The sequence below is a fragment of the Tubulanus polymorphus genome, chromosome 1 (genome assembly GCF_964204645.1).
Source record: "Tubulanus polymorphus chromosome 1, tnTubPoly1.2, whole genome shotgun sequence".
Classification (NCBI taxonomy): Eukaryota; Metazoa; Nemertea; class Palaeonemertea; order Tubulaniformes; family Tubulanidae; genus Tubulanus; species Tubulanus polymorphus.
In genome coordinates, this window is record NC_134025.1 from 25,390,219 (window position 1) to 25,416,219 (window position 26,001).

A 26,001-nucleotide genomic window follows, 5' to 3' on the forward strand; every position below is an offset into this window, starting at 1 on the left:
TCATAGTGTTACTGAGCAAAAAAATTCATATCTTTTTCATTTTAAGAATATAGACAAATGCTAGTTGGACTTAATGAATAATTGTTCCTAGGATAAGTGTAGCTGAACTGAGGATGAAATAATTGTTAGATATGCCAGGTAGTTTCCATTGGAATGTGTAGGTCTACGGCATACGAGAATAACAAGTTCTTTTTAGTTTGTCTATATATTTTATTATTCCCTACTTATAAGAACAGCTCCTCATTTGTATTCATTAACTGTTTAAAATTCAACAAAGCATAGTATACAATAAAATTAATAAAAAAATCAACAAAATCAACAGTTTTTTTAAAATTCATTTAGAACATGAACACTAACTGTAATTTATCTGTTGTATATCTTACAAACTCGTATGTACACTTATAGTAGATGTAGCCATCATAATGACACATATTGATATTTACTACAAATAATTTACCACAAATCTGTACAACAATTACACAATACCAGAAACATACATCTATCATATAAAATAATCTCCTTATTTGTGCGATTTTTAAACTTTTGGCACACTTTACAAGAATACCTTGGACAAGCACTATAAGTTTTTTTCAGTGGAATGCATCAATATAAATTCATCTATGTTCATGCATGTCAGCAGTTTCGAAACGTTAATTTACTGATCTGTATAAGACTCGACATACATAACATTGGGAACACATTTTTTGAGGAAACAAGAGCAGATCGTTAGAGGTAAGGGAATTTAGCATTTTTAGAATACAGCCATCTAACTTAAAGGTCATCAGTAGCTGGACAACTTTCAGGCAATTGACAATAGAGCAATAGGCAATGGTTGATGCCAATTATGCATAAGTTTGATCGGTTTCCACACTTATTCACTGACATTTTCCATTTGGAGGGGTGAATTTTATGAAGAGAAACTATTTGGGAAGCCTCAACATTAGTTACATCCGCTAATTATTGATCAAAATTAGACAGAGCAACCTCAGTACCAAGAATTCAAGTTCCTTAAGAAACTGCAGGCAAACACATTCATTCAAGGTTATTAGAACAACAGCAATTGATTAAACATCCTTGATACCTATTAGATAAAAATGGATGCTTCTACATTGTATAAAAACATGAGTAATCATGGTAGAATAACTGCCATAATCAAGAAGAGCAGGCACTAAATGCAGCGTCTAAGGTTTATCGATAACACTAGAGGAAGGATCCATCAAATAACATTCCCATGGCGAAATGTCACATAAGCTAATATAATAAGATTGATCAATATTGAAGAAATTCATCATTTTCTATGCTAACATTTCATCAAATATGTCGAGTCTGAAGATACGCATCGCATATGATATTTAAACAATTCGAAAATAAGAATCTTTATGAGGTGCAGTTTTTTCAGTTTCGTCAATGTCCATTAACACTAATTTTAGAATGAGAAGAATACTACTACATGGTGATGAAGCAGATAAAAGCAGATATACATACATGATGAATTTCAACAAGAAAATCAAGTTAGACATAGACGCCATCTATTGCACTATGCGCTCAGTGATGATTTTACAGGAAATAATGGGAATGCGAAAATTTTCTCAGGATAAGGAAACTAACAGAATCTCAACAGACATCACAGATTGTTAGGAATACAGCATGTCATTCCTACTGTCAGTACAACGTATGTTTCACAGGTAGTTGTGTATTTTTTTCTATCAGCCCCATTTGAAAATGCAATGCAACCTAAAAAGTCGGCTGCAAATAACAGACTAGAATCTTTATACACTAGAGATTTCGAGTTAGAGTCAATGCCAAACATAAAGAACACTGTAATGTGCAACATGGTACAAATTCAAGGCTCTGCCTCATCATTAATTCATACCCAACTTTGAATATTGGGTTATTTGAAATTCTAATCCTAAGCATCAAGGTACCACAGATCCTTCAAGGCTGCAATGTTGAAATGGGTAATTTACCGGTATATGGTATGATAATTTCATTCAAGTGACAAAACATTAAAATCATGAATAAACCTATTGTATATATATAGCACCAGAGTGAGGCACATTTTCATGATTAAAACCTAAACTGAGGCAGCAAAACTGATATAAAATTTAGATAACCAGTAATATGAATAGTACGCCTGTATATGTCTCTTTTCTTTGTAGGATTGTATCATCAATGCTGGAGTTAGTGACAATGTTGTGTAAAAAATTTACAATTACGACACATCTCCTTCAAGTAGTAACAACCTTTGAAGCAGAATGACTTTGTCTGTTTTGACATCATAACAGTGTTATCAATGACTAGACAATATGTTATAAGCTGCATAATGACAGTTTTTACAACACCACATCCAATGTTTCTAAACTTCAGTGTCGCGCTGAATATTAAGTGTGTCCATTTGATCAAGAATGAATGTAATTGTCTCTTGTCTGATCGCACCGATATGGGACTTCAGTGTACTAATTTGGTCATTTTGAGCACTTATCTGTTCTTTCAGGGTTTGATTTTCAGCTAAAAGGCCCTCCCGATGCTGAAATATACAAATAGATACATAGATATATTAGACCAGGGCAGCAGAATCTCCATGCATGTAAATGATACATGTACAGTAAATGTACAACACTAAAATGAAAATGAATATGAAAAGTCCATTGTTACAGAAGGAACATGCATATGACTGTATAATGAAATTCATGCTTACCTTTTTACATTTAACCAATTTTTCATAGAGGGCTTTTGTTGTATCATCAGGTGATTTGTCCACATCTTCAGTAATATCATCCTGTAAGTTCATGTTAGTATTAGCACGACCACACAACGGTGACGAGCTTGGACTGACATCGGTTTGGACAGCACGAGTAGCCCGTGTACGCCGCAACCGTTGAGACATCTTCCGTTTTTTCTGTAGTGTTACATTGCGATTGACTGGCCGATAGGGAGAACTACAAGTACCGGATTGTGAAATTGGTGGTGTGGAAGTGCCGGAGGCTGCAAAAAGACCCAACAACCAAGGTAAGCTGGCTATAATTCAAAGGCTCTTTTTCCTACGTATCTATTTCATCTTTGAGAATTGGCTAAATCATGGAAGGGAGAACTACAGTAGGCATTATCATCGTATTACGCTAAAATACCATTTACTAAATGTTGAACTAATAGTGAAAGCAAACTAGCTCATCGAGATATGGGATCTTTCCCTGCAGCCTCGTTGTATTGTAAATCAAAATATGAATAAAAGCATCGAATGGAAATTTGTGTCACTAATATCAAATCCTAGTCTAAAAACTAAATTAGAAATGAAATTGTGTTTTTGTGCAATAATCACAAATGTATATACAAATAATATAGATTTCCGGAATTCATGCAAGTTTTTAAGATTAATGTTTTGGAATTGAAATCCCATGCAAAAACGCTATACATGGTATACAAACCTTTTTCATCATTTGAGACAGAATTTGTTCGTCCATGACAAGCAACACTCGTTCTTGACCGACACTCCATTACAACCAAATCCTTGCAGTGTTTATGAGCATTAATACCACAATCTTTACACTTCCAACCCTGTTTGATTATTCCCCATAACTGAAATTATTCATATAAGACTTTTAATTTCTTAGCAATCCCTCAATTTCCGGCTTCATATGAAAGCAAATTATTTACCAAGCCAGTGCATAAGATACAAAATGTTGGTTTGAAGTAGGTAGTTTCGTGGAAGTTATGTTTGAAGCTGTTTCTTAGGGCATGGCTGTTAGCACGGATGAAATACGTTTCCATTTCCGCCTTACTGATCATTCCATCTCTGGAAAAAAAAGGTTAAAATGCATATATCGAAAGACACAATTATCTGAAAAGTTTCCTGGATTAAATAACTTACTGATCAGCATCAAGAACACAGAATGAGTCAATGAATGGAAAGTTCCCAGCAATCGCCTCAAATTCTGATTGACAAATAAAACCATCTCTATCATGGTCATAATTTTTGTATACAGCCTATGATGTAAAAATTCACAATCAAATGCATGACAAGTTGAAAAGTTCAAGACCCCGGGCACACACAATTCAAATTCATTCTTTGAATATTCTGTAAAGAATATTTACCTCAACCATTGCATGGACATGTTTATTGATTGTATCTGGATCAGGCGGGGTCAATCCGGCGACCCAGTCACCAAACATTACCGGTTTTGTAGGAGTTGAAGGCTAAAAAATTAATAATCATCGATGAATGGAAATCTGCATGAGAGCATCAGAAGAAAAAGCATTTCTCTTAACTCACAGAAGAGACAGAATTCCTTGGTTCTCTTGCTAGTGACAATTCATAGATTTCATCTTCAGTGTAATGTAGATCAAGGGATAACTGCAAAAATAGAAGCATTATCAGTTTTTATGAGATGTCATTTGTTAAAAGAATTTTCCTTTAACTGCAAATTGCTGCTTAGGATTTGCTGCCACCTGAGTTACGATATTGGAACTAAAGCGGTCAGTTCCCACAGACGTTGTTCACGTTTTTAAATTTTGAATTAGGAAAGGATTTTTACGAATGTCCCAAACTAATGTCAAGAGTTGTTTACTTAATAACTACACCATGAGATAATATTTCTCAAACCAATATTAGTCATAAAGTGCTGAACTCACCCTGAGAGTACTAACGAGGTCCATATTCACATCAACATTCAATGCAGTGTTTTGTACATGCATTAGTTCTGAGAAAGTCACTGATAGTTGAGCCATTTTTCGGAAGTTGACAAGACCATTTCCAATCTTATCTGGTAAGGCAGTGTGTAATAAAATAAGGTCTTTCAAGTGAACACCTCTGAAAAATTAAGCTTCTTCCGTAAGCTGGTTTTAGATTTGAAATTTCAATGAGGCCTGGATGCTACCCTTCATAAAGGACAACATTCCTAAGGATACTTTGACTTCAGTGACCTTCTGGTCAAATATTTACATTTGATGGATGAACAATGTACATGTAATAGCAATATTTAACACCATAGAAATGAATTAAGAAAGAAATCCCAAAACTGCTGTATTATAGAAAGCCTTCTTTTGTTTCATTATCCAAAATATTTTAATATATATTTTCACAAGTATTATTTCTGATTGTTTGATTTATATTAACAGTGAGTCAAGATCCTGGTAAACAAACTCAAGGAAACCTCTTGAACTTCTGCAATCCCCAAATAAAGCTCGCCAAATAAACAAATACCAGTGTCTGTTTATCAATACACACGAAGATACATACAAATAAGGTCTTAAGGTCGAATATTCTCAAATACTATATGCAAGTATAGTAATCTTGACATTGGTATGAAATTGCATTCAAGTTTGTTTTCCAGAAAAATATTGTGGAAATTTGAGGATTACTATGGCAAAATCGTTTTACAAAGCATTAGATGAAATTAGGCAGAAATTATCATACAGAAATTGGCATGTCATCTCCTAGATGCTCCGGGTACTTCGATGAGAAGAGTGGAGACTGGTATACAGCTATCAATGTAACTCTATGTCAGACTATCTATTCAGTAAATTAGTGTAACTGCACGAGGCAATGATGACATTACTTGGGTTTCCGGATTTCTAATCATTTCAGCATCAGAAATGATTGCCACAGTGAATTGCAGTAGAAGTGCTGTAAGACCGTCTTACAGCGAGAAAATGACTTAAAAGAAGGGAATCGGAATAGAAATGGGTGACTGAGGTGAAAATATCAAAATATATCATTTGTATTAAAACTTACAAAATCGGCACTCGAAAACCAGTTCTTGCATTGTGTAAGGCTTTTCTATAATTACTGAAGTTGTTTGAGGAAGACAACAGTTCTGTATATTCATTGAGAATTTTTTGTGTATCCGAAGGCAAACAAGCGTTTGTCTTAGCCAGTCGGGCTAGGGCGCTGTGACATAGTCCACCAACGACAGCCATTAACGAATTGAAATTTTGTAGTTGGTGCAACCTCTGAAAAAGAAAAGTTTACCGAACATTCAACGCAGTAAACAAGTATCTAAAAATATATATAGGAATGATGCCAAGGCATATGGTTCACACGTAATGGGTTTTTAATGAGAACTATTTATAAGTGTTGTTTTACAAATTGCGTTCGAGAATCTTAAGTTTTATTGGATATCATACAAAGATGATTATATACCTTCGCTACGTTTACAAATTTCACCATAACATTGGCTCTTTCCTGTGGGGTAGTCTTACTCAGCACCATACATTGTACCCATTGTGAAAGTCCATTGAATAATGATATAGACCGTGCAAGTTTAGGATTATCTTTCAGGGAGGCTTGAATTGCATAGTTGTGGAAATCTGCAAACTGATGAGAAACCAGAAAATCAGTCATATATCTGAACCCTATCTCACAGTTTAAGTTAGATAATTGAATGATAGTCTACTCAATAAATGAAAATGAACTAAATTTGACTCAATAAGGTTTTAACCAGTGGATACAAAAGCAAAAATCACATTATGAATTTAGACACAAAGCTGAATGAAATTTAAGGACTTTATTTGAACTGAATCAACAGATTATGTCATTAACATTGACATTATTATCTGTAAGAAAACAAATCTAATTTTTCACCTTAATTTGATTGAGACTATTTGAAATAATTTCCATACTTCAAGATAATGGGAATATGCTGAATTTATGAATTACCGTTATTCTGCGGAATGCTTTATACTCGAGGAATGTCAGCTGTTCTGCAAGTTCATTCGGTTGTAAATGGTTAAAAACTAGCGAAGTCTTCTGGGAAAGTTTTTGCGATGGATTCCGAACAGAAATGTGTCTCATCCAATCATACGAAGGGCTGAAAATGAACGGATTGAAGGAGTTACAAAATTGTTATTTGAAAACTGTCTTTTCTAAAGAGGGGCAGGTCCATGATGTGCTATCCATGTGTCATGTGATACCAATTCACATGATCAAACTTGTCACTGCGGCGCTTGAATTTAATACAATATTAATGATGTTTATTCCCGAAGGGAAATTAACCGATATTTGAAACATGGCAAGTCGCATATGTTTTATGTAAAAAAATCATCACTACACTACATTTCTCATCTCATGAGAATAAGCAGCAATATAGTTTGTATTTCTGCTTTTTTTGCCCATTATTATCACAACCAGGCACACAGACATGTTATATGAATTAGAAGAACTTACATTTTTGTCAGATCCACCAGCTCTTTTAACTGAAGTTCGTGCAGTTTAATTAGGTTCTGTACAAAGTTCGAAATGACCTGAGTAAGTTGACTGTCCATGAAAAAATGCACTGGGAAATGATCTATCCAATATCTATATTAGAAAAGAAAAACATGTGCCGATGTTGTATGTCAAATTCGCATCAATATTATGAAATCTTTTTGACTCAATTTATTGCTAAATCGGAATGATGATTTTACCTTACAGCGTAACAGGTTTTTGTTTTGTAAAGGACTCGCGGGCAAGAATGATTTGGGTACCGATGGGAACACATGTTGATTTCACACGGGATGCTGTCCGCATGACTGAATGTAACTAAGTTAAGGACATAAAACTAACTTTGCCTAATGATAAAACAAAGGCGAATAAAAAAACTCATGATGGTTAATGTCATTGTGTGGGTGCCTCAACAGGATCAAGGGGTCAACTTCAAACCCTATCCATCAGGCAAAGGGTATCCACTATAACCAGTAATACAGTGTTTCCATCTACTGGCCTGATTTATGGTTGAATACATATCAGGTCCATGAGTGCCCAGTAACAGTTTGTTTCCAAAATAAACAAGGTATAACACACCTATTTGCACCTTACTGTGTGATTGACCATAAAAGGAATTGAAATTTCCACAAAATTATAGATGTGGCCACTGGATACAGTGTTACCCTAGGCATTATATAACTTTATGTTATAAACACTAATCCACCCCTTATACCCAACTATACACCATGCTGAGATTGTCATTCATGGAGACACCAGGAACTCTTCCCCCAGCTTGAAGTATCATTATTGGAAGGATGTGACACTATGGTGGTTTATGGAGTTCTACCTAACATGAATTGCATAATTGATAAAAAGAAAGTTTTTGACAGTTCCTGTTATTGTTAACACCCTCAGTTAGCATCAATAAGCTAAGACAGCAGGTCACTAGGCTGAATGGTGTACCCGGTATTTACATTATAAAATATCAAATTATCAAATCTTCCAATGTGCTTCCACGCACACTTATATAATGTTTACAAAAGGCTCAGAAAATCGAGAACATTATTTCATGTAACATGTTCCATAGATCAGACAAATAATATTTTAACAAGGATGATTTCAAATATTCAAAACAGATAAATTTCCTATGTATCATACATACAATAAGTCTATAGAATCTATGGACCTCTGGAGAAATCAACTCAAGAGAGATCACCATTCAACCAAGGCGAAATCCAATAATCCTATCTTGCTACGCTGCAATCCTATCATCTCGACTTTCAAAGTAAAGGATGTGAGCTTTTGAACTGACCAGAGACATGAACCTAAGGAGATCCCGCGTGAACATCCTCCTCATAATTACTAAGTTTGCTTGGACAACTGGCTCCGAGCGCATGAGAGCCACACGAGTGGAAAAGTCATGAGTTTCTTACAGATGCATCTCTGAACCCCGGGCTAAAAGGAGAAATAAGCTTATCGACATTTTTGTATGAAATATCCATGACTAATCAGCCTCCAGTACCAATAAAAATTTGAGAACTAACGGTTCATCCTGTAGCGTGGACAATATTATTCATGACTCCACATAATGTTGATAGACCTTTCATAATGAGATTATCTGGATTACTGAATGCTTTCTAATTCTCTCCCATAGGTATGGCCTGTATTTCATGCTAGTCTAATTAAAATGCAATAAATTAGTAAATACCACACGTCTGCAGTTGTCAGGCCTGCTATATCAATAGCTAAATCCCAACTGTATATATGTCACGATTTAGCGATTGTGTCATACAAGGTAATATTTATATATAAAGTTGCATAAAATCTTCCAGTCTTTGATTAATGGACTAATGGAGACCTTTTGCGAGTATATATTTCATCAATGGACAAATGACCTTTACAGTAATCCATAGGGTTCTTTCTCCTGCAACAGACAACACTGCAGAATAATACCAGATCTGAACAGATAATCCTTAGAATTTGGTCTGTCGATAAATCAATATCATGATTCAATAAATTTCAGCAAGAAATGCTGTCTGAAGTAAAATGAGGCATCGTCACGTAGGGCACTCGGTCATAACAACTGTGCAAGGGAATTAATTAATGCAAGCAAATAACATAATAACGCTGTCAGTCAAATATGTAAACTATACTGAACATGTTGCTGAATTTTTGAGAAAATACCAGGCTTTTACATTTTCAGGAGGTAGAATCTTGTGTGTTATGTATCGCTATGGAATAAGATTAGTTTAACTACTAATATAAAACAACAATATTTGGCGGAAAGCAGTAATTATGTTAGATGAAGATATCTAGCCAAATAGATTATGGCAGATTAAGATTTTCCTGAGTCAAGGAGCTTGAATACTCTAATATTGTCTCGATGAAAACTGGTAATGTGACAGAAATAGAATAGGTCCTGATAATTCATGAACATGTCGGAAAATTAACAGAATATACAAATAATGCTCTGGAATATTAACGTACTTCACCCAAGGACGCTGCATGTATTGACAGAAATTGTCAAATGCAGCACTCAAATACAACTTATGCTGATATTCAATATCGATGTACCAGTATCACAAAAAAAGATAGTCATCCAGGAAAAAATTCCCGACAATGAATCTTGGCCAAAAGGCTTTATAGATTCCGAGCAGGTGGTAGCAACAGTGTATATAACACATTCTCTACTGAGCGAGAATTTTTTAATCCAATGATTATTTTATGTCAGTATTGAGATTCTGCAACGCGAAGAACCTAATGATGTTAGAGTGTAATGAAAAAAGGATTGGCACTATGCATATTGCCATTTAACCATTCCAGTACTCTGGCTGAACTAGTCAACATTGAATATAACCAAGATATTCTATGACTTGATTAGTAGCGGCTACCTTGTCGTTAAGCACGATTTTCACAACAGCATCATTATCAAACAACACAAGAATAAAAAAAATCATTCATATATGACTCACGCTCTCTGATGGAAAATATGCGGCCAATTGCAACTCATGAAAGGTTGTTCATAAAAGGATATAGATCAATGTATTTTTGGGCTAAATCCTCTGATGATATAAACCACTTATGCATGAGTAACAGGACATGTGGATATTCCGTATCAGCAGCGAGCTTTCCACCATTATCTGTAAAACAAATTAATATGATTTGTCATGACATGCGCTGGTAAAATTAGTTGAGAAGCTCACTAAGCAGATGCATCTTGCTGAATACTGTCAAATTTCTTTAGCAAAACAAGCCAAGAATATTCAAGAGATTTAAAAAATACGAGCTTCAAAATGAATATGAACATGGCATTAATAAGGATAATTCACTATTTTATTTCAGTTTCAAAAAGTTATCAAATTAGACCACATAATTAGCTGTAAATTCTCATAAGGTGGAGACGCAACTTTTTTTCTTTTTTTATAAAGCATTCTTTGAAATTGCGATTAACTACTAACCGAAGCAGTCCATATGTTTTTCTAATAATTTCTCGATGGTTGCAGCTCGGACTGTACAGCCGGGTATGATAGGTCTATCCTCGGGAAGATAAACCACATCCATGCCTATTTCATTGCTTGTACCTTGACTTAACTGCGGGGAAGTATTTGACGGGACCATGCGCGGAGGTATCGTGTCCATTCTCGGAAATTTCATCGCTTTCGGACTACCAGGATGATCTGAAAATTACCATTCAACATAAAAAATACTTTTCAATGCAGATTGCCTAGGCTTATAAATTACATGACATTACACAAATGTAAACAACATGAAAATTGATTATATTCATTTATACAAGATGGCATCTGGTCGTATGCAACTAGTTTGTATGATTTCCTTGAGATGTTAGAGTTACACAAGCATGAAATCTCTAGTGCCTCAATCTGGTCACATCTGTGCTCAAAAATCTGTCTAAATGACAAGGCGAATTTGTGAATAGATATTTTTTAAAGAATTCATTATGAAGATTACTTACATCGTTACTTGAAATAATCGTAATCGTGTGTTTAAAACTGGCGAAATTTATAGTATATTTTGTGCAAAACATATCAACTATATATGACTAAACAGATGGCCACATAATGTTCCAACGTGGTCTGTCTGTCAGCTGTATCATCAACACAATGCATGTAACATCAGCAATATCTGGTATAAATATCAATATAACACAGTCCCGTGCAATATTAATTCATTTCATCCAACGCATGGGCATCAAGTTCAGAACCATTCTAATTTAACAATGATAGCCGTGCATGCTCCATTAATTAGAGCTAATGTAATGGTCTCTGGGAAATTGCTGTAAAAATTTATGAGTGGTAATGCTGATCAGAAATAAACAAACCATTCCACCTAATTGAGATAACACACAGCTACTTTAATGCATATATGAATTGCAAAACAAATTTTGAAATATGAATTCTTTTTTGTACGGAATAAAACAGTGTTCAGCGATGATGTAACCAGACGCCATTTGACAATTTTGGCCGATACCTGAATGGCGACCAATTTTCTCATCTTGACTGGATGAACGAAGCGATCTCAGAGGACTTCCAATTCGTTGTCTGGATATTTTAGGACTGTTCGATTTGGAATTATTGCCTCCATGAATCGGCTGATGTTTTGGGCTACCAGACATATTTACATGCCCTGTAAGAGTGAAAGAATGAAAATCGTTACCAGTAACAATATTTGACTCACGTCCGTCAAAGCTTCATAAAAAAGAAACAATTTCAACGTTCATTAGTTCTAACGTCAATGTCTATGACTCCTCCCTAATCATGACCAGCAGGCCTATACATATACTTCCAATGTCACATTTAAGTACTAATGTCTGGCCACTACACAAAACTTATATATACAAAATGAATTATATACCAACTCCGCAAACAATTTTGCACACATCCTCTGTCCAATTAGGCACATTTTTAACATCCATATTATTTAAATCGGCTGGTTATAATAAACAAGCAATCTATGACATAAACCGAACATGACACGGTTTATATATGTGTATACGTCCCTGGTTGTTTCAATAATTCTTGTGTGTGATAGAGGCTCAATGTCTTCTGAGACATATGTGACTCTATTCTCATCAGTAATTGTCCGATGTAACAGATGTTGTCAGAGAGTGTCAAAAGATTACAACTGTTATCTTGAAACCTTCAATTTGAAATGTCATTCTATAATTTCTTTCTTACTCGAACATTCAAAATATATCAAGGTTCAAGGCTGTGAACAAGTTTTTTCAGTTGACCTTCCACACAGTTAATAATTCTGGCGTTGTGGCTGATAGGACCGATGATGCGGTTTACAGAATTATGATTACACTTCAATAAATAAAGTAATCGAATCTAAAATATATTCACTACCCAGCGATCGAAAGGTTGGCTTCGGTTTATTCTAATTCAACTCATTTCAAATCCTGATCTCATTTACTAAAGTTGGTGACGAAAATGAAATCAATGTAATTTCGTCTGTGTCTGCGCAATCGCACACGTACTCTACTGTAATAAACCTAGTCCAATTTTTTTCGCACCATTTCAGTGACATGTCTTGTTAATAACCAAAAGCACAATATGCACCTGTGTAAAATTCCTAGGTGAGATACGCAGGAAATACAGAAACATCAAACGGGTTTCTTGAAACTCGATCAGTTACAGCAGACAGAGTTTCTCACATGAGCGACGCAATTTAGACAATTTTTACACTTTCTTTCAATTCATTATATTTCTGTTTCACATTTATGAAATAAATATTGCGATCAAAATGTTTCGATAAGATCTATGAATAATTCAGATAATTTAACAATGGTCGACAGATATTCAATTATTGGTTGATATTCACCTATTCCTATAAACATTACGAAATAAATGCCATATGCTGCAACTACCCGAGATTTATTGACATTCACAAAAACAAATATGGATGTAATTATCCAAATAAACGAAATGATTCTCACACAGAAACCCGCAGTCAAATATGCATCACTGTTTCATGCTTGAATTCAAATGCAGTGACACAACAGCATCAAATAGGTAGCCTGAAACCTAATTGAAATTCCAAAATATGGCAACAGTGCCCGATACGAAGAAAAAACTGATACTTGCTATAATTGAATTCTTCATTCTCAAATTCAGTGTTGGTGCACTATTCTAGAAGACTTAGCAGACAAAAATGTAATAAGTGATAGTATTACTCAGCGTTATATACGATGGTGTAGTTTGATAAGACTGGAGTCCCGAATACAAATCTAATATAGCTGTAATAGCTGTTCATAGTAGAGAATATAACCGTGCAGCTGTTTTGATATCGGAGATTTCTCATTTATAATCACAACTTCAACTGCTGCACACATGGAGACATCAATAATCTATTGATAATCAGTGAATCGCCATTCTCCATATCTGAATTGTTTTCACTTTAGGAAAAACTACATGAAGTCTTCCACCTCAAGATTTTAGAGTTTTTTTTCCATGTAACGAACAGGAATTTGCTCGAAAAACTAATTCCCGCATTACGTCGCAGCCGGCTTAATCATGTTTGTTATTATCTTTCAGTTTAGCTTTCTAAATTTGTAGAAAAACACTTTTGCTCGTGATGTTTTATATCCGCTGAGATGAAATTAAAATGTCAATTGATGAATGATGTTGCAGTGAAATGCTGTCACAGTGCACTGAAGTGAATCTTCTCTGGATTAATAGCGCAATATTTATAGTCGACCTTCATCAAAGAATCAATGGTTCTTCCATCTAAATTTTCCCGATCATGAGGCAGCTGGGCCGGGCATGCTAGGACAGAAATGTAGGGATGGTACCGGTACATAAATGATGGCGAAGTGCGAGAATATCTTTAGAGACACCATGGCAAAAGTTAAAGAGATGAGATAAATTGCTCTGTCCTTATATATTTTAGGGGAACTCATTTCCGTATCAACTTTTTATATATTTCCAAATTTTTAAAAAGTTTATTAAAAAAACTTAAAGGCGAACTGGGTTTAGCATACGAGTCTTTCCCTCACTTTGGATTATCATTCTATACCATAGACTATAAAACTGGATTTAGCATATGCACTTATAGGTATACATAATGAGTGTCCAATTGAAATGACAACCCCCTTCCAGGTTATTACTGAGAAACCTCTGAGTATCATCTACGCATCTTACCGACCGCGCGAGCCAAGAGTTCGTGGACATTTAGGTCTAATGTCACTGCTTTTGTTGCAATTGACTTGCGCATTGATGGTCCTCAAGCATGGATTAGCACACTGACTCCCATGAGCCTGGATAGTTGTGCAACACATTGATCGACCAGTACCAAGCATACCACCGCAAAAGCGTTAATGATAAATCCTGAAACTCTGCTATGATAATGCACAATGTTTCTCATCACCGAGCCACTAATACGCACTGCCATACAAATCGTCCTATTAAATGCGATTTGGTTGCGTGGTTTAAACCAATACACCACCTTCGCATAAACCGATATGAGGGGGCATATTTCGGCGTTGCCTAGCAACAAAATCAATACCCTGATCTCTCCTCATTTCAATATTTCGAGCAATTCTCCTATCTTGACTCAATCCCGGCGGAGAAGTCCCGACTACATATGCTGAATAATAAAAAGATTCAGAGAAACCATGCACACTTAATCAGCGATACGTGTATATATATATATATATATATATATATATATATATATATATATATATATATATATATATATATATATATATATATATATATATATATATATATATATATATTCCTATTTGTTAGAAACTCTGGAATTGAAACAAATATGATAGACATTACAACAACATCATTATCAACTTCAATTCAATTAACAGGATTGTTTCAATTAATTTGGATGAATTATTACATCGTTCAGTATACGATGAAATATTACCACTTCACGATGGTAACTCATTAAGCCATTTACGTTTAAGTGAGGAGATCCAGTATACTTAGAAATTCCAGCCATGTCGGAGAATCTTATGCATACAGATGCCTGCAGTTTGCGAATGGCCTAATGTTTTTAAAAATAGTATTTTGAAAACTGCTGTTCTGGCAGCACTGAAAATAAAGCCGCTCCATTGAGTTAGTTTTAGTACTTCTCCAGGCCCATGTTCCAGTTGACAGAAAATGATTGAAACAACCAAGAACTGCCAGTATCTATATGTTTTACTAATACAATGCTCTTTTGCAATGTTTTAAAACCCATGCTTCCCGTTACTTCATACTAAAGATAATGATAAGAAAATGTATTCATGGAATATTACCGTAGGGCCTATTAGCGAGGAATCCTGCTAATTATTATCACTGGTAGATGATGACAGAGAAACAACGTTTCGAAGCTCAAACGAATGATAGAATTTTTGAAAAATATCTTTTCATAGCTACTTCACCAGCGATGCAATGTCACAGTTAAGAGGATTAATTGCAGGCAAAGTTCCTCCCACAAAATGAGTTGATTCGACTCCCAATCTTTTGAATTTCTCTCTTAATTTCACGAACATATGCCCTATTTCCTACTTTATACCTATTCATTAACGGAGGCTATAATTTGATCTCTAGTTTCTGACAATTCAACTATGACAAGAAATGATAATCATAGACCAATGTAAATGAATCTATTATATTCAAATCTGAGGATAATGATCACAAAATTCGAACACAGAAATCATTATTGATGCCTTTCACTTTGTCAGAAGTAGAATTATGCCACATAATCCACCTCATTCTTTGACATTCTTTTGTTCGACTTAGAGAGAACGAAACAATCCATCCCAGTTAATCCCCATATGGGCACAAGACTGGCCACAGTCCAGCCACATGGACCCACTGTGTTCACACACTTGGTCATGAGGGCAATTATCTTTGAAAAGGAAGCCATTCATTATAGGCATTGTTTAGAACAACAGTTCTATTTGACATCATCAACTCTGACATTTGCATGGGTGACTACAATTTAGGTGAGTTTGTTTGAGATTAGGAAAAAACTCGAGATTGAAAAACTTTTACCATAGATTTCAATATCGTCGAGGATTTGTCTTAATAATTGTAACACAATGCATAACTGTAGAATACATAGGTATGGACAAAGATCTCAGATATCCGCAATAAGAAGCAAAGAATCTCTTCATCATTTCTGCCCAGAAATAATCAAGTCTATTACGAAATTCCTCATGAGGCACGGAAGCGCATTGGGACTCGGTTTTGTGAATAGAATCTTGATTGCCAATAACTGATCAACTAATGCAAATCACTTATTAGAAATGATATACATACTGTCTAGACAGATAAATCAGCGTCAAGACAAAGTGAGCAAATGAAATGCATCAGTGAAACAAGATTGGCCACAATCATTTCCTGGAAAGAAACCGTTCTGTTTACATATGAATAATGTAATGATTATTTCGGAATACCCTTGTCAAATGATTTCTAGTAACAACAATATGATTCTGAATAACTGAATAAACTAATGATTTGGTCTGCGGTTTAGGTTTGAGACATAATCAGTCATATGAATATGACAATTCATTCATTGAATCATATTCCTTTCTAATAATTGACAATGCGCCGAGCCTTAATGTCATCATTGTCGTCATTGTAACAAATTCTCAATACTTTTGATGCTACCTATCAGTCTGGAGTGATGTTCCAAGTGTCGAGTAGAGGAAAATGACTTGAAAATCTCATTAGCTACAGGTGTAATTCAATTACCTGACATCAGCTTGAGTTACAGGCCTGATGGAATATATATCGCGTATCGAAAACTCGCTTTCACTAATTAATGACAATTCTATTTTACGATACACAATGATATCACGTGTACATACACGTTGTCTACGAAGTGTTTATCTCCCGTAAAATGAAGCTATTTCTTAAATGAATTATCGGGTTTAGATGACACCGTTCACATCCCGTGGGAAGATTTATGATAAAATGCCCCCAAGAAACCGACCTTTAATCAAATCGCGTGCTTGTTTCACAGTTTGCAATGTTGTGATGGCAGCAGTAATGTACGTCACACCTTACAGTGATGGAGCAGCACCTTCTCCATCACAGAACGGTAACATCCCCCAAGGTATCCCATTTTGCATCTTTCACTGATTGATATGTACAGACTATAGCCAATCTTGCGCGACTGCTAAGTTCAACTTGAGTGATTCCTGATGACCAAATTACCATGGCAACATCACAAAGAAAATACTTGGTCCCAATCAATTGCCATCAGAACTATACATCAATAAAAAGACGTTTCTAAATATAGAAACATGAAAACTGACTTTGCGTCATTCGTCATTTGTTTTGTTTGGTCGTGAATACCTCCACAGTGAGACAAGCATCAGGCCGGCGATTACTAAAGATATACAATATTTTTCAAAACATCAACCCCATGCCTATCTTCTGTTCCATTATTCATTTTCGACGCCAATCTCAGAATAACTTGAACATGAACTTCATCCAAATAACAGACATCACTTAACAACAATCTTGTTACAGTTCACATTTATATACATATTTTCGATAAAAAAATTAAAGCTAATCTTTTTTCTGAGTACAGTAAGCTATTCACTCGGGAAATAAAACTGTATACATGCTTTTCACCGCTGACAAATATAATTTCTGATCGCTGAGTTGGTCCTGCGTTATCCTTGAGATATGGTCCGGATTGACGACCAGTTTCCAATATTCTCTAAGAAAAATTCATCGATGCGTAAAATACAACAAACAATAAGAAACTTGCCAGCTATGAAGAGGCATTTTAATTGGGATATGGGCTCTGCCATCTTGTAATGTCAGCTTCAGGCTTTATTTGAACAAGTTGTTTGCGTGCTGTAGCGATGTAGTAAAAGATCTTAAAGGCTAAGGCAGTGCACAAGTCGGCTCTTGTTGCCAGCGATTAATGACTTTCTTGATTTTCAGAAGCATGCTCAAAAAGAGACCATTCAGATTTTCCGTCATTAGAAATTGGAAGACAAATAAACTCTTTGTGGCATATCCATATCGGTGTGGATACTGATTACAACTTCATTACCTTATCTAGCAGTTTTCATATCATCTTGTTGTAGTCTAAAATGATATGAAAACAGCTCAATACACTGTAAGTTTCAGACAAGAGAATATGGGGGGCCATCATTCGCAAATGTTGATCCTTGGAGTAATTATCTTGTCAACATGATTACTCCGAGGTAGAACCAAACACATGCAGTGATGTACCATGGTCTAAGAACATTCCTTCTATACAGAAAACAGCTATATAGAAGGTTTAAAATCATAACTTGCCAAAACTCATTCATCTTAAACCCTCTTGGCTACAGCCGAGCATGAAGACGCAGCTTTAAGAAAAAGCCACGTGTAAATGATGGTCGCTGTTCCCATATCGCATTGTCCAGAATTTTCAAACATGAGCTTGACTAGCATGAAAGTCGGGACAGATGGCAATCCAAAAATGAAAGCCCAGCAGCGATGGTCAGCAAGACACACTTCCTCGATGTAGCACGAGACACATTGCAATTTCCCATTGCAATTATGGTATCAATTTTCTCTCAATTCTAAAGACCATATATATCAAATGCGATAATCAAATAATGAATAACGTACAAAGACTTCATTGATACTGCGCTTTTGGCTACAAATCTTTTCGAATTGAAATTCTATATGCTATGGATGTTCCGAAGGCATTTTAAGAAATTAAAAGTTGATGAAAGAAAAATCATTGGTACCTTACCTATAAAGCAGTATTCGACGGGTCAAATGATACCCTTCACCTTGTAAAGTTCAACTGATGGTAGATAATTTATCTATATCGCGGATCAATTCTTATAACACACAAGGGGAGTCAGGAGCATATTTATTTATAAACCAGGAAGGTTGATCAAACAGGTTCAGGCTGCTAAAGAAAACTCTTTATTTATTTAACTACTGGTGCTTACCCAATAAATGCGTAATATCAAATGAGGTTTTCCCGACAAGTCCGCTGATCATGGCCGCAGTTTACACAACTGAAATCCTGGTGTTTACAGAATCAACTGATATCAAACCTGACTTCAAATATAAGTGGGCAGGTATAGGAAGTAATTAGAATTCAAGTTAGATGAATATCTAAATTCATTCCACTCAAAGGCAAGACCAGACACCAATCTGTAAGGCACATACAATAGAAGCTCATCACCCAAAGCAACCATAAAATAAGGGGGAGAATTTCCTGAATGCTAAAGGAATAGAATTGGTTTCGCAAACCAATTAAACCTTTTTACAGTGGGCAATCAAATGATCATTTCCTAATCTAATTTAACAGTGAATGCCCTTTTCGTCCTGAATATTTCACACCCATTAAAACTGGAGAGAAAGCACCGGTTAAAACTAACTTCAGCAGACAATTTGCCATTGAATATGCAAGAAACCAGAAGCGTGCCTCATCATATATTAACGTCTTTCACAATTTCTGAAAATAATATATATAACCTAAAGCAATTCATTGATAGAAGAATCAATCGATAACATCTCCATTTGATAATTGGGAAGAAAATCAATAAATTCCCTAGCTTCACCGAATCAGTCAAGTGACCTGCCATTTATTTCGCAATAACTACAGCCTACTACTGCTGCTAAACGAAGCACAGGAAACTTGGGTATGTTTCCTATGAAATAACATTCTCGACCAACACCTGATAATAAAGAGCTCAATAGATTTCAAGGAAAAAAAATAACAGCGTTTCAAAGCCAGGGTAATACATACAGATGAACAAACATTTCTTTTGGGAAAGTTCGAACAATGTTAAAATCTTTTAGATCATCTGTAAATGCAGTATATATATATATATAGATATACACAATGTGTTTTCTTCCTCCTCGCAAATACACAAGTAACAGTCTTGTACCGATACTAATTCTAAAAACACATTCTGGAAGCGATTACAAATTGTAGCTTGACTAATCATTCTGACTTGAAGCTTCAAGGCTAAATGACAATCTTTGCAAAATCTCTCACTTAATCCAGAAATTGTGTCGCTCGCTAGACAGTTATCTATATATCCTACTCATCGTTATCCAACAAATTCGTGGAAACCGTATTCAGTTTCTGAATAGATATCCAAAAAGAATGAGGAAGTAAATAACTACTAAATCCCCAAGGACCAATGATTTGAGTATTGTAATGCAAGTTTTTTAAGTTAACGCCACCATTAAGCAGAATTATTTGAATATAAATGACATGAAATCTAAAGCTCCACACGAAAATTCAAAATCACCAGCTATTTCTAACCGATGTGCACTAAAGGAAAAGCAAATGACATGAAATGTGCATTTAGATTACACATTTCAACACTATCAAGAAAGTGATGTCACTGGTATTCGAATGAGAGACATAAATAGCACTTCATATAGGAATCTGAATGAAAGTCCTACATCGATTTTCGAAATGATGAAGCGGTTTAAAATTCTATTGTATATTGTTAAGCGAGCACAAACATCTTTAAAATATTGTTTCGGTTAAGTGAAATCTGAACTAAATTTTTAACTATATTTACACTATAATTGTACAACAACACACTTTTTACCTTTCAGTAGAAAATTCCGTTTATGCAAAATCAATCAGCAACTCTTCATCAGTAGCAGTAGTAGTTTTATCAACGCGGAATGAATTTTTTCTTGTCCAGTCAGTCACATTGTGACACACCGGAGTAGTAATGCTTCCATGGCAATTCCTGCTTTCACGCTACCAGCAGGTAAGAGATGTACACATACATAGCGATATTGAACACCACTGGGACCCGATACGGTAAGAATATCTATCTCTCAGACTCGCCTCGCGGTTCAAAGACTCAACAACTGCGATGACAATCCATTCCTCAACATCTTCAATGGATGGTGACGACGAGCGTAATAATCCAGAAAAGTGTAACCGCGTCTAAAAACGAGGACTTTATCCGATTCCGATAACAGCCTCTGGTTCGAGAGTGACCATTCAGAAAACGTCGCTGCAAGAGTAATAATGAATATAGCAACTGTTTGAAGTCGTTTTTGCGGTATAATATATTGATTCTTTAATCAGATCTGTTCATTTGTAGTGATCAATCTTGCGAGACAGCCATGTTTCTGCAAATAACAGCCACTCCAGTGAGGGCTAAGAGAAAACCTGACATTCAGTTGCACCGAACTGTCATCCATGATTTAGCATTTCACTTGATATAGTTTCTTACCAATTCGTTCTAAAGAGAGAGAGAGAGAGAGAGGGGGTAGAGAAAAACAATAGTTGTAAAACTACATCACCATAGAAGCATAAGCACTTACGCTTCTAGCTATGACATAACATATACATATAACAGGTATTGCATGTTGTTGAGAACAGCAAAACAGAAGCCTGCACAGATTCAAAATATCCCACTTTGATCTCAGGCTGGAACACTTGATGAGTTCAGTCAAGCGTCATACAAGGAATAGATGGGTGTGACTATTTCAAGGAATTGGGGAACATGAAAGAATTATTAGAAAAAGCCACCTGAACATCTATAATTAAGTCTACATTATTCATCTAAGATCGGATACTGGTTACCGTATATGTTTGAAAATCAATTCTCCAAGATACTAGGAATAACAATGATACAGCTATATCTCGACAAACCTTCATAATTTTGCTATGATACATAAACTATATATGTCCAGAAAGCAAAGACTGACCATCTTTCTGGTCATATAAACACTTTTCATTCATTCATCTATAGAGCAATGGAAACATACATTATTTTCGATCCCAATTTCATGCTTAGAAGCTATTGTTTCAAGAATGATGTTTATCGACAGTAGATCAAATCAGAGTGCAGTTGTTAAGTTTCTCGCTTTCACCTGGATGCTTTCTGCATTGATCTTTTCCGAGCTCATGACTAGAAAAGTGTGCGCATGTGTGAAAATATCTACATGACTTCACTTCTAGTGGACCTCGTGCATCTTCAAATCTCACACAATCATCAATTGAAGATTACTTAATCTGTCCTCTAATTTTACATAATTTCACAGATTTGTCAGAAAGAGGAAGAATTTTGTTTCCTCTGGCTATTGTGCTATCTATAGGAAACAATTGTTTCGCATGAGCATCCAGGTGATGTCTTGAAAACCTAGATAACCAAATGACACAAGAATGTATGAACACTTCAGACGAGCAATTTAGTTGTCTTCTAAATGGTGCAAGGGTTATTTTAGAACTGAAAAGTGCTCATGTTACCTCCAACTAATTGAAAAGTGTGATAATATGGGAGGAAATCTTATGAAATTTGTGAAGAACAGAGTGGTCTAAGTGGTATATATCAAAGCAATTATTTACAATAACTTTCACTATATACACAACAAATCAAGCATTCATTAATTGGTGAGAATTTTATATCTCTTCAAGTTCAAATAAAAAGGTTTCATATATTTTCATCATCGCAAAATGAACATTTTCTGACACAATGAAGTTACACACATTGTGTATCGGTAATGAAACCCTGGAAAGATGGTGGAAAGATGAACGAATACTTCAATAGAATTGCAATCAAATACAGATACTGTAGCGTGAATGGACATACTATCACCAGAATCTTTGGTAATAAAAAACCATGTAATGTGACTTCAACAGATATGGGAACAAATATAAATTTCTTGAAATTTGAGAAATGTGTAGAATGTGTATCTGTATGAAATTCGAAATAATCTGGTGTCACAGGTATTCTATTGCCTGTAGAGATGAACCATTAAAAGTCATGTTTGTAAAACAGTTGTGCAATGATACAAAAAATAAGCAGAGTGATGAGAAAATTATACACAAGAAATCAATCAGCAACTGACAGTGAAGTGGATTCTATTCATCAATGATATAGCCCTCGGACAGAATAACCCTGAGGGACATATAGAACCATCATTAATACTTCCCCAAATTTCACTATTTGCCAAGGCAACTCAAATTTAATTGGAAAATGAAAGACCACTCCAAAGATAAAAGATTTCTGCCTGATTTCTTATCTATGTGAATGTAGGGATGGCTTTTCACACGAATTCAGAAAAGAATTAATTCAAGAAAAGAATAGATTAACGATGAAAACAAGAATTCAGTCTAGGAAGACTGATTTTTTCATTGCTGCCTGCATGCGGAATGGTAGTCTATAGAATTTGGAGCCTGTGCCCCCCACACCAGTAATGGATTAAAATTTCCGGGGGTTCGTTAATTATAGAAAATTTCCCCAAATAACGGTAGAAATGAATTTAGACAAGCAGGATCTTATCATATTCAAATAAATATAATTTTGAAAAATTTTTAATCTTTTAGATATAAACTATGGAATTCAGAATAAATTAGCAACTAGTCCTAACTTTATATTGTTAGCTTTGTACGTTATTTTGGGGAGTAACATCCTATCATTCAAGACACTCGGATTCACATTTCAGCTTTAGTAACAAAATATCCAACCTAGCATAAAAATTTGAGTTGACCAAACACACCTCACTGGAGAATAATTGGGAGGCTGCCTGAATGAATATAGATGACTTCAGCACTTGAAAAGTGAAATGAAGTGGTGGAATGTGCCCATTAGACCACATTAGTTGTCCCAAGGCTCAACTTCATATAAATCGAAGTTAACTCCAATAGCCTCATAGGACTTCTTCAATCTATGAATCCATTCAACAATGCATTATGCAATAAAAACCTATTTTCTAGCTCCACGTTAATGAGGTTCTTGATGTTGACTCTTCTCATAAATTAATTCGCAAAAATCCCAATGTTTCTTCTAAATCTGTCCCAATTCTTGGTTCAATGCCGACTAAAAATACAGAACAGATGTTGGATTAAATATTGGGCGCAAAAATGTAGAGAAAGTTTAGCCTAAAGCAACTAATTAATCCCCATGAAAAGCTCAAAAGATTAGGAAACTATATGATATATAAATAACTCTATAAAGTGTAACAGATTGATTTAAAACTCTTTACACCAAAGAAACTGTTGACAGAAATGAACACCCTGAATACAAAGGTACATATGCCCATATGTGCATAGCAAAACTGAAAATAACTGTTAGTGCATACTCAACATTAGGTACTTAGTAACTGGGCCCCAGAAACAGAAGAAAAGTATCTGATAATTGCATCATATTGCACTGACATCAGCTTATATATAATACATAGCACAGAAATGTAATAGCATGAATAGATATAAGTATTATCTTTTTAGTTCAAAGTCTATCATATTGATTATCACAGACAGGAATAGACCCCCATGTGATCCACTAATCATCTTAATGTCTAACTGGTTATTTCTTTTTAAAACGATGCACATGACCGCCTTTATTATAACTCTGTTCAATAGTTGCTAATCACACCAGTGACAATTGATTATTACGAGTATAAACTCTTCATTAATGAACATTGTTAAAATAAGAATCATTAATTCCAGTACTAAGCTTAATCACAAGGCAGGGTCACAACTGCTGACATTGGAACAATGAATTTCTTTTCGGCCAGAGCCACAGTACTCAGTACTTGCAATAACTAGCCAATTTGTCTCCAAAATAGTTGGAGACTAAAAAACCATTCTGTCCACAGTCTATTAGACATAACTAGGGTCTACTCAACTTATGATTCCAAAAGTGATAAAAATGCAAAAAAAAATTAAAAAACATTTGAATTTGAAATTTATTTAAATTAGAGAAATCAACAGATGCATCCTGCATAATTTGTGTACATATGTCCTAGTCCCTGGACATCACCTGCCAAATCACACCTCCAGTGTGGAGGTTGCATAACTTCACTAGTAGGTGCACTCATGAACACACAAGCATTGAAACTAGTCAAGTCATTTTCCCTCAAGACAATGTACAATGAGAAATAGGCAGATGGCATTATTTATACAGTAAATAAAAAATAATCTCCTGCATGCTGCCAAAATGATAATCAACTAGTTAACAAATACAGACTCATGGTCAGTGTGTGTAATGCTAACTGAGATATGTTATTTTTACCATTCAAAACAACAAAATTACTTGTCAATGTACAATAGGCATCATGTGCCCCACACTTTTGTTTCTTGACAAATTTGAATTTCTGTTATCACTTCAGCCATTTCTAGAACTCTCAGAGCAGAACTATGCTTTGGTTTTTTTACTGCTAATTATGATCTCATTTGTTTGAAAACCTTGTTTAGAGCAAAAATCATGGTGGGATCAAAGTTGTGAAAACAATTGTAGGCAGGTGCCTTAGCTAGTGCAAATTAGGTGCCAAATGTCCAGCAATTATAACTGTCCACTTGTGACCAGAAAGCATTATACTGACCAATTAGCGAAGTTCATTATAAAGAGCAAGTTAGTTAATCAGTCTGGCTAGACAATAACCATTCACACATCTCAGCTCATTAAGGGAATACTTGTTCACACATTCAAACTAATTGTTTAAACCTACTACAGTTCTGACAGAACAGAGTTTTACCCTTTCTGAATTGTGTTGGGACTAAATATATAATATATAATTGCGAACTTGTGAAATGACAACAATCCACGTTGAACATTGAGCCTTACTACAGTACATTTGCGATTTGGAATGACACAATTTTTCAATCAAATTTTTTCACAAAGTTCATCAGTTAAACGAGTTCAGTCCATGGTTTCAGCGTTATCAACTATTCTCATCTGGATGGATCGATAGATGATAAATATGTGATTGTGAATTTATCGCTTAAAATACACACGGTTTTCATCTTTTACCTGAAATGTCTGCTTAAGCTGCGGTGTGCCCTCAACCATAACACGTAAATAAACGCATGTGCTTTTTGTGACAGGTGCTGCCACCATGCGACCT

The 26,001-nt window shown here is 35.2% G+C and overlaps 1 protein-coding gene across 1 annotated transcript; it reads right to left on the reverse strand.

The window, feature by feature from the left end:
• Positions 1-383: 383 nt before the first annotated feature.
• Positions 384-25,930, reverse strand: LOC141900390 (ras guanyl-releasing protein 3-like). Its single transcript, XM_074787273.1, has 18 exons — positions 25,908-25,930; positions 20,742-21,392; positions 11,669-11,824; positions 10,639-10,857; positions 10,215-10,320; positions 7,402-7,512; positions 7,163-7,294; positions 6,656-6,806; positions 6,140-6,313; positions 5,732-5,949; positions 4,630-4,807; positions 4,271-4,351; positions 4,093-4,194; positions 3,869-3,984; positions 3,655-3,793; positions 3,426-3,576; positions 2,699-2,985; positions 384-2,527 (listed from the first exon to the last, which is right to left on the reverse strand). The coding sequence occupies exons 3-18, from the start codon at positions 11,811-11,813 to the stop codon at positions 2,357-2,359; spliced, it is 2,481 nt and encodes an 826-aa protein (XP_074643374.1). The 5' UTR covers positions 11,814-11,824; positions 20,742-21,392; positions 25,908-25,930; the 3' UTR covers positions 384-2,356.
• Between the last annotated feature and the right edge of the window lie 71 nt (positions 25,931-26,001).

What these genes read in the sequence shown, in the direction of transcription:
- LOC141900390 (XM_074787273.1), bottom strand. Translation starts at nt 11,813, where the DNA reads ATGTCTGGTAGCCCAAAACATCAGCCGATTCATGGAGGCAATAATTCC. An exon ending in AAAACCTGTTACGCTGTAAG is followed by an intron (nt 7,295 to 7,401) that starts GTAAAATCATCA and finishes TTTCTAATATAG; the next exon opens with ATATTGGATAGATCATTTCC. An exon ending in ACCTCGTTAGTACTCTCAGG is followed by an intron (nt 4,352 to 4,629) that starts GTGAGTTCAGCA and finishes CTATTTTTGCAG; the next exon opens with TTATCCCTTGATCTACATTA.